The sequence below is a fragment of the Mauremys mutica genome, chromosome 13 (assembly GCF_020497125.1).
Source record: "Mauremys mutica isolate MM-2020 ecotype Southern chromosome 13, ASM2049712v1, whole genome shotgun sequence".
NCBI lineage: Eukaryota > Metazoa > Chordata > Testudines > Geoemydidae > Mauremys > Mauremys mutica.
Genome location: NC_059084.1, coordinates 52865689 through 52875142, shown reverse-complemented (window position 1 = coordinate 52875142; position 9454 = coordinate 52865689). Strand labels below are relative to the sequence as shown.

The following is a 9454-nucleotide window of genomic DNA, read 5'->3' as shown; positions in this document are numbered from 1 at the left end:
CAGGTCTGCCTCAACGCAGAGAGAGAGTCACCATGGGACCTCCCAGAAGGAGTCGAGGGAGGGCCCCCACCAAAGGGAAGCATCTGGCGTCAGGTCCAGCCGTCCCACTCGAGGGGACCCACGAGACATGGGCTGCTATCAATGTGGCCAACCGGGCCACGTACGGGGCCAGTGCCCCAAGCTCCGGGACAAACTGAGCAGACCAACCCCACACCGGGTCAACTTGGTAGAGACCCAGCCGGATGAGGGGCAGCGTTCGCACGAAAGGGGGGTGGGCCGCGTACCCCCTGCGAAGGACGGAGGGGGGCCCCGGGTTGACCCCTCCGAGGGGCTGGATGCTCCCAGCCCTGAGTTTGGGGTTTACAGGGTGGGCACGGGACTACCCCTCCGGAGCGAGTGCCTTGTTCCCCTGGAGGTAGACGGGAAGGAGGTCACTGGGTACTGGGATACGGGCGCAGAGGTGACGCTGGCCCGGCCGCAGGTGGTGGGCCCAGATCGGATGGTGCCCAACACCTACCTGAACCTGAGGGGTGTGATCGGGACCCCATTCAAGGTGCCTGTAGCGAGGGTGCACCTAAAGTGGGGGGACAAGGAGGGCCTCAAGGACGTGGGGGTGCACCCACATTTGCCCACGGAGGTGTTAATGGGGGGGGACCTCGAGGACTGGCCAAGTAACACCCAGGGTACCCTGTCCGTGAACCGTAGTCAGGGTCGACGCAGGGCTCTGCACCCTGACCCCGGGGAAAGTACTTTGGCCGAGACACCGGACCCTGACCCGGTAGGGAGGGAACGCCCAGGGACGGGGCTCAGAGAGGCTGTGGCCCCATACCCAGCCGGTGAGGGAGAGCAGATCCCCGCCCCTGCCCCAGCGGCTGAGTACCAGGCCGCGGTGCGGGAAGACCCCTCCTTGCGGAGGATAAGGGACCTGGCCAACCTCGGGGGGGGACAGACCATGGGACGAGGTGGCCGGAAAAGGTTCCTGTGGGAGAAGGGGCTCCTGTACCGAGAATGGGCTCCCCCAGGGAAGATGGAGTCAGGAGGGATCAGGAGGCAGCTGGTGGTACCCCAGGAGTATCGCCACCAGCTGCTGTGCCAGGCCCATGACATGTCCCCCTCAGGGCACCAGGGAGCCTGGCGTACCCAGCAGCGGCTGCTGCAGAACTATTACTGGCCTGGGGTCTTTGCCCAGGTCCGGCAGCACTGCCGCTCCTGTGACGTCTGCCAGAGGGGGAGGAAGGCCCGGGACAGGGGGGAGATGGCTGTAAGGCCCGGGCCCCACCCCGAGGAGCCTGTCCGGAGGGGGGCCAGGGTCAGAAGGGGGGCTCTGAACCGAGAGAGCCTGAATCACAGCCCCCCAGACTGGAACGTGGGGGGAAGGCCCCAGCCCCGTGTGCACCCCAGGGGTACTGGGGTGGGGAGAGGGCGCGGGCGGCATAAGGTTGTAGGTGGGTCCGAACTTCCCCGGGTCACTGGCTGGAGTGACCCCGCTCAGTTCAGTCTCGGAGGGGGGAGAGGTGTGAAGGAGTAGGAAGCACAGACTGTCTGTGCGGGGGAGGGGAGAGCCAGAGGTTTAGGTGAAGATGCAGGAATTCAACTGTGAGCTGAGCTTGGCCTGGGGGAGGGGAGATGACACCTCTGGCCAGGGGAGACAAAGGAAAGGAGCTGAGGAAAGAGGAGGGGCGAGAGGGAATGGGCAGATGAGTGCTGGCTGGAGAACAGAGGGGAGGCAGGGAGACCGAGCTCTGATCCCCAGGGGGGGCTGTGGGGCCCCCCAAGATGGACCTATCCGGGGGATCCGGTTATCTGTGCCTGCAAGACCTGTGTTGGACTGTGTTCCTGTCGTCTAAATAAACCTTCTGCTTTACTGGCTGGCTGAGAGTCCTGATGAATCTGCAGGGAGTCCGGGGGTGCAGGACCTGACTCCCCCACACTCCGTGACACCATCTCCAGAGACAACCCCGACCACCTGCTGTATCTGCCAATGACCGGCCTGAGACCCGAGGACGCGGCGGTGTATCACTGCCAGAGAGACACAGTGACTGGCCGGGAATCTAACCACGTACAAACCCATCCCCTGTGCAGTCCCAGCCCGCTGCGGGGCACAGCCCAGGGGAAGGGTCAGACACACCCAGAACGGAACCAAGGAGATAATGTCCCCAGCGCTGCCACCGGCGCGTGAAGGACTCGGCTTTGGTGGGGCAGGAAACATGGGAGGGCAGCGGACCCCGTTTTCTTTGCTGCAGACCTGCCCTTCTGGGCTAGCAGCGAGCTTCCTCTCCAGGCGGCTCTCCTGCACCGGCTCCGGATTCGCTTTCGGCAGCTACACCATGTTCTGGTACCGGCAGGGCCCCGGGAAAGGCCTGGAATGGGTCTCCTGGATCAGCGACAGTGGCGGCAGCAGAGATTACACTAACGCAGTGAAAGGGCGATTTACCGTCACCAGGGACAACGCCAAGAACCAGCTGTATCTGCAAATGAGCCGCCTGCGACCCGAGGACACCGCCCGCTATTTCTGCGCTGCTAGAGACACAGTGACGCGAAGCCAGGCTGAGCGCTGACAAAAACTCGCCGCGTTCAGCCCAGGGGATTCGGGAGCGTCACGTGACCAACATCACCTCCTGAACTCCCGTGTCCCTGAGCCGCTCCCATAGCCCGCCGCTCACGCCCCCCCTGCAGCCTCTGGATGCCGTCCTCGTGCGGTGTGGTGCACGCCAGGGGGGCAGGGTGTGTGTCTGTGCCCGGAGCGGTTGTTCTCAGAGCACAGGGCAGGGATATGACCCCAGACACCCGGGTCTCAGAGCAGGGAACCGACCTGACCTCTGCTGGGTTCACGAGCAACGTTGCTGGCCTCTGAAACGGAAACCGTCTAAGCTGCTCCAAGCACTCGGGAGAATTCAGGGGAAACTTCTGTGACGGGGGTCGGAGGGAGCCACACTGAAGTTACTCAGTCAGGGCAAAGTGCCAAGAATGGGATAGACAATCCTCCGAACTGCTGGATATTCCAATACTTGGTGAATCTAAGACAGCATAAAACAGCTTCTATAACCCCTTACTGGTTACCCAGAAGCCAAAACACGGTTCCCTTAAAGTAACGCAGCCTCAGGCCTCCACCCAGACACCCAAGTCAAATGGGATGAGATTACTGAAAATCTTATTCATTTTATAAAAAAGTTCTACCACTCCCAAAGGATCCGAACAATACCTCCCAGGTTAATGAATATTCTAGATCTTACCCAAGTACACGCTTATCAGGGCTGGCTCCAGGCACCAGCTAAGCAAGCAGGGCGGAAATTCGGGGGAGGGTCCCTCACTCCTGCTCGAGCAAAGGACCTCCGCTGAATTGCCGCAGATCGCAATCGCCATCAGAGCTTTTGTTTTGTTTTTTTGGCTGCTTGGGGCGGCAAACCCCCTGGACCCGGCCCTGAGGCTTTTAGCTAATTCCTACTAACTGAACTAAAACGTATTAAAGAAGAGGAGAGCGTGCTGGTTAAGAGATCAGTACACACACAGGGAGATGGGCACAGTTCTCAGCTCAGGTTCATAGCAGAGATGGCGAGCGCTGTAGGTGCCCAGAGTTCTCTCGGGATTAGTGCCTAGGTAATGGTCCCACCGGCAGCGTGCTGGGGAGCCTGCTCCAGGAGCGGACCTGTGCCAAACGTTGGCTCTGGTGCATCCCAGGCTGGTAAGAAAATGCCCAGTTCCGAGCTGAATAACACAAAGGGTCCAACGGCAGCGCCCACTAGTCCCTGCGGGTAGAATTGGCAACTCCAGAGCGGTAATGAAAAGGCTGATTGGAAACACAAGCGCCTCAACCGGGAGATTTGTTTCTGCGGCGGGGGATTATCCCCGGCTTCCCTGGCTCACACTCGGTGCAGATGGATCCGGTAACGAGGAGCAGCGACACAAACGCAAACGTTGGTTTCTCTGTCCTTAAAGAAGGGGGCAAATGCAAACGGAGCGACAACATTTCCTGTCACACCCCCGCCGTGTCACCGACCCTGCAGGAGACAAAAGCTGCAGCCCCACGTGTCTGCAGTGAACACCCACAACTCCCGCTGGGGAATTCACGCCGAGCTTAGCGGAAGATGCTCCTCTGGCTGCATGTTGCTGTCATGGCGGCACTTCCCCAAGGTGATTTCTGGCCCTAAGAGATGCGGGGAGGGGGGCTCTGTGTTATGGTTACGAGGCTAAGACCATTCTCTGTTATGTCCTCAGGGGCCCAACCGCAGGTTCAGCTGGTGGAGTCTGGGGGAGACGGGAAAATGGCAGGAGACTCTATCAACATCTCGTGTAAAGCCTCCGGGTTCACCTTTGGTGACTACTGGATGCACTGGTACCGGCAGGCTCCCGGGAAAGCACCCCAGTGGGTGTCCGGCATTAGCTATTGGGCCGGAACCGACAAGAGATACGCTGTGTCAGTGAAAGGGCGATTCACCATCTCCAGAGACAACCCCAACAACCTGCTGTATCTGCAAATGACTGGCCTGAAACCCGAGGACGCAGCGATGTATTATTGCCAGAGAGACACAGTGACTGCCAGGGACTTTAACCACGTACAAAAACATCCCCTTTGCCGGCACAGCCCAGGGGAAGGGTCAGACACACACAGAACTGAACCAAGGAGAAAAAGTCCCCAGCGCTGTACTCATCACGCAGGATGTTTTTTGGAGCCCGGTGAAGGCTGCAAAGACGCCAAGGCTGAGACGCATTAGAAGAGCTGCAGCCTCTCCTCCTATCCCTGGGGGACACATTCCAACTTCCGCAACCCATGGCAGACAACAGTGCCCTTCATTGCCCGTCCTGGGTCATTCCCCAGCGGGTCCCTTCTGTGCACTGACTGTGTGAAGTCTTGTCTCATTACCGACAAGGGGGCAGAGTTAAGATTCCATGGGCAACCTTAGCTCTGGCATCTCCTATCTTTTGAGGCCTTGACTTTGCCACCTTAAATTTCTATTAGAGTCGTTTAATGTAATTTCCTATCTATATAAAAAACTGAAGAAAAAAACCCAAAGCTATTATCTTATAGAACCACATTGACCCCACCACCTAAGTCTTCAGCAGCGTTGGAATTTTCAGATTTGCGCACTTCTCTCAGCACGCGCCTCCATCTGGGTGACCACTGTCCACCTGCTGTCCCGCTCCCTGCCAGTAGGGGCCAGCACTCCTTGTCTGTAGTGCACAACCCGACCCCTCAGTTCTTACTCGGTGTTTTCTATCCTAGTACCTACCACTAGAGGGCAGCACGGGTTCGCTTTGGTGCCCCCCAATCAGCGTGCGACCTACATTGGCTGCTGGAATATCCGACACTGCCCCCTTCATTAGCCCCGGGGGTGGAACAGGAGGTTCAGCACTGGGCCGGAGATACATTATTAGGGAAAGAGGCTTTAGGGACCCGCCCCCATTTCCCTGCTAGGAGATCTCAAGGCTGACAGCACTGGGTGCCTGGTCATTAGCTCACGAGAGCACTTCGTAATGGCAAAGAGAGGAGAAGTGGCCTTGTCATTCTGTCGTACAAAGCATTGGAACCGGCCCACTCAGTGGTAACAGAGGAGGCCCCGGATTTCTAGACAAGTCCTCGTCCCTCACCGATATGTCTCTGGTTCCATAGAGTGCGGATACCATCCATACTCAAACAGAACAAGAAAGAGACACAACATTTCGGGACATGGTTCTCTTGCAAAGGGGGTGCTGGAATACCCTCCCCCTCCCTTCCTGTCAGATGGAATTGGCACTCGCCTATCAGGTTACAGGAGATGTTGGCTGCTTAGCTGCGTTTCCTGTTCCAAACCAAAAATCACATGTTCCTGAGCCTGCAGTTCCCAGAGAGAAACTCTGCAGCCCTCGGTAGGTCTGCAATTGCCATCCAATTCCGTCCTCCAAATTCTCATTATCCCTCCTAGTAGCCAAGAACTCTGACACCCTGGTTGATGACTCAGGCCTGCGAATTATTTGCTTCCTATGGAAAAGGAGCAAACACTCTAATTTTCTAGCCGTTGGTAAAAAGTGTATGATCATGTTGTGAAGGTGACTATTAAATGGATGACGTCACTTCCTTTCTGAAGTGTTGGTCACTCGGGCCTGGAACTTAGTTATCTCGGGTGGGGTAGGAGAGAGCAAAATGATTTTATTTACTCATTCTTTCATTTTTTCCATTGACAAAGGGGCTTGGTTTAATTTTTAAGAGAGCGCCTACAATATGAATTATGGTACGGCTCCTCAATGGTGCTAAATCCCGTTATCTCCGCCTGGGGAGCCTATGGAAATCACCCCCGTAATTCCCCTAATATGTGCCCTGCTAATTGCTGGGCATCCGGACGCCAGTCAGAACTGACAATCCCCTGTTAATTTACAGGATATGAACAGGGAGAAAGGTGCATTTCCTGGGTCACACCCGCCTTGTCCCTCAGCCTGCAGGAGAGCGAAGCTGCATCCGCGGTGTCGCGGCACTTAAGGGTTAATCCTTCCCGCCGGTAGGCCCTTAAAGGGACAGTGACTGTTCGGACACGTGGCTGTTAAAGAGCGAGCTGGTCTCTGAGCGACAAGACGGGGGCGAGCGGGCTGCGTGTGTGTCAATGTCAGCGAGCGAGTGAGCGAGCCGGGAGGTGTGTGAAGGTCTCGCCTGGCTCCGGGACACCAGACACTGCTCAGTATTTGCACACACACACACACACCCAGACTCTGGGTCTCAGGATCCAGCAGACGCTGCGGAGGGTTTCAGAGACTCTCCCCGGAGGGAGAAGCCGGTGTCCGCATCTCCGGCTATTCTGCTTCGGTCCGAGGCACGATGACCTGGCTCTCAGCTGCTCTGCTGGCCCTGGCCCCATGTGAGCACGGGGCGGGGGGGGGGGGTATAGGGCGAGTGCGGGAGACTCTTTGCTCGCGGGGTCAATTGGTTTATTCATTTATTTCTGTTTCCAGGTGCCCTTTCCCAGGTGCAGCTGGCAGCGTCCGGCCCTGGAGTGGGGCAGGTCTCCGAGCCCCTCACGCTCACCTGCGCGGTCTCGGGTGGCTCCGTCACTGCTGATTACTGGGACTGGTACCGGCAGCTTCCCCGGGGAGCGCTGGACGGGCTGGGGGAGATTGACTGGTACAACTCGCGGTGGCGCGTACGCTACGCCCCGTCTGTCCAAGGCCGAGTCACCCTCTCCGCGGATTCCTCCAAGAACCAGGTCTCCCTGCTGCTCCGCTCGCTGACAGCTGCGGACACCGCCACCTATTACTGCGCCAGGAGAGACACAGTGACACAGAGACAGGGACCCGTCAGACAGAAAGGGGGGAACCCCTATGCCCCGCCCGGGGGTGGGGGCTGATCCCGCCTGGCTTGTCCCCTTCTCTCAGCCCCCCTCTGCGGGGGACAAGGTGGGGGGGCCCTTCTCTTTTACCGACCGACTTCTCCTGGAGAGAGAGGGACAGAGAGAGACACACCCACAGATCCACTAGAAGGTCTCACCTCACCCACCTTGGATCTCCAATATCCCGGGCAGACAGGGACACAACAACTCTGCAGAGTGACAGGGCAGTGCCGACCCCAGCCTGAGAAACACAGCAGGGAGGAGACCCCAGGAAGAGCTCGGCGGGGCTCCAGAGCGCCCCACCTCTCTCACCGAGAGATGTTGGTCCAATACAAGATGTTATCTCACCCCCTTGTCTCTTTGACATCCTGCCCCCCTCCGCCCCCAACTGCCGGGCGTACAGCAGGGAAGAGCGTGAGACAGCCCGGTGGGGGTCTGACCCAGGGCCGCCCAGAGGATTCCAGGGGCCTGGGGTCTTCGGCGGCGGGGGGCCCCGCTTCGGGGTAATTCGGCGGCGGGGGGCCCCTTCCGTTCCGGGACCCGCCACCGAAGTGCCCCCGAGACCCGCGGCGGGGCCCCCCTCCGCCGATTTACCTCCGAAGACCTGGCTGCACCTCGGCGGCGGGTCCCGCTTCGTCAGTAATTCGCCAGCGGGGGGGTCCTTCCGCCCCGGAGCGGAAGGACTCCCCGCCGGCGAAGACCGGGAGCGGCAGAAGCTCCGGGGGCCCGTGGCAGGCGAGAGTTTTCCGGGGCTCCCGGAGCGAGTGAAGGACCCCGCTCCAGGGCCCTGAAAAACTCTCGTAGGGGCCCCTGCGGGGCCCGGGGCTGGGGCAAATTGCCCCTCTTGCCCCCCCTCTGGGCGGCCCTGGATGGGGATAGATGGATGGATGGATGGATGGGGTGTTTGGAGATAGATAGATGGATGGATGGATGGGGTGTACCGGGATACATAGCTAGGTTACGTGTACCGGGTAGAGAGAGGGGTGTATGAGATGGAGAGATGAGTGGTAGAAAGATGCGCACTCACACAGATGGGGGAGAACGGAAGCGAGAGGGAGAACCACCCCCACAGAATTTCACACCCGCCATGACCACAGCCACACTCTGAGGGAGTCACTCTTTCCCCCACACCCTCCTCCCCCGACCCCCCCCCACACACGGAGGCCGCTGCTCTCCTTTCCCAGGCATTTGTCTCCCCGAGAAGCTGATCGGTGGCTGTGGGGCTCACTGGCTCCCCCCCGCCAGACATGCCAGGGGCTTGGTGGCTGGTGCTCTGCGCGCTCTCTGGCTTTCCAGGTGAGTGAGCACTGGGGGGGCCGGTCCCCGGCAGAGCTGGGGGGCTCAGTGGGAAGTTTAGACTCACCCCCCCCCTCTATTTCAGGTGCCCTTTCCCAGGTGCGGCTGGTGGAGTCCGGCCCTGGGGTGGGGAAGGTCTCCGAGCCCCTGGCGCTGACCTGCGCTGTCTCCGGGGAATCGATAGCGAGCAGCGATTACCTGTGGTACCGGATCCCGGCGTCTGCAGAGGCAGGGCTAGAATACCTGGGCGTTATCACCCGGTCCGGGACCCCGTTCCCGGCCCAGTCCCTCCGGAACCACCTCACCATCTCCAGAGACACCGCCAAGAGCCAGGTCTCCCTGCAGCTGCTGTCCCTGAGAGCTGCGGACTCCGCCGCCTACCACTGCGCCAGGCGAGAGGCACAGCGACACGGACACGGGGGGGCTGGGACAAAAAGGGGGGTGAATGTCACAGGCACTTTCGGGGCAGTTGGAGGCCGAGGGAGAGACCAGCTGAGAGAGGCGCATCCCTCCGGGGCAGAGAAGGGACCGAAACTCAAAGCCGGTGGGTTGGACCCCCAGCCCAGCCCGGCTCTGCGGCTATTCCAGCGGGCACCAAACCCGGGCAAGGTTACCGCGCATGAAGAAGCGGATTGAAAACACTGGGCCGCGTGGGGGCAGCCTGACTCCCAGCCCGGATGTGAGACTTTATTCCCCTGCTGCGATGCGCGGCCCGTTGTGTCCTAGGGGAGACAGTTACCAGGGGAATCCCAAAGCCTCTTCCGGCATCCGGAGACCATTGCTCAGGAGCCTGGAGCAGCGTTTGCTTCCCGGGGGAGGGTTGTACCAGGCCGGTCCCAGGCTGCGCTGGGGCATTTCTCACCGGG

At 59.8% G+C, this 9454-nt stretch overlaps 1 protein-coding gene and 1 gene segment (V, D, J or C); both read left to right on the top strand.

Moving 5' to 3' along the window:
- The first annotated feature begins 3901 nt into the window (after positions 1-3901).
- On the top strand, positions 3902-6590 carry LOC123347725. The segment is given in 3 exon segments: positions 3902-4131; positions 4216-4553; positions 6519-6590. Coding segments are annotated over 3 exon segments (456 nt in total).
- A 194-nt stretch (positions 6591-6784) lies between these two features.
- Positions 6785-9224, top strand: LOC123347724 (Ig heavy chain Mem5-like). The gene is made up of 3 exons (XM_044984953.1): positions 6785-6824; positions 6919-7259; positions 8589-9224. The coding sequence occupies exons 1-3, from the start codon at positions 6785-6787 to the stop codon at positions 9222-9224; spliced, it is 1017 nt and encodes a 338-aa protein (XP_044840888.1).
- The last annotated feature ends 230 nt before the right edge of the window (positions 9225-9454 follow it).

Bases quoted from the DNA above. Each gene is read 5' to 3' on its own strand.
- LOC123347724 (XM_044984953.1), top strand. From the start codon at position 6,785: ATGACCTGGCTCTCAGCTGCTCTGCTGGCCCTGGCCCCAT. The intron at 6,825-6,918 runs GTGAGCACGGGG...TTCTGTTTCCAG, and splicing joins TCTGCTGGCCCTGGCCCCAT to GTGCCCTTTCCCAGGTGCAG. The intron at 7,260-8,588 runs GTCAGACAGAAA...CTGGCTTTCCAG, and splicing joins TGACACAGAGACAGGGACCC to GTGAGTGAGCACTGGGGGGG.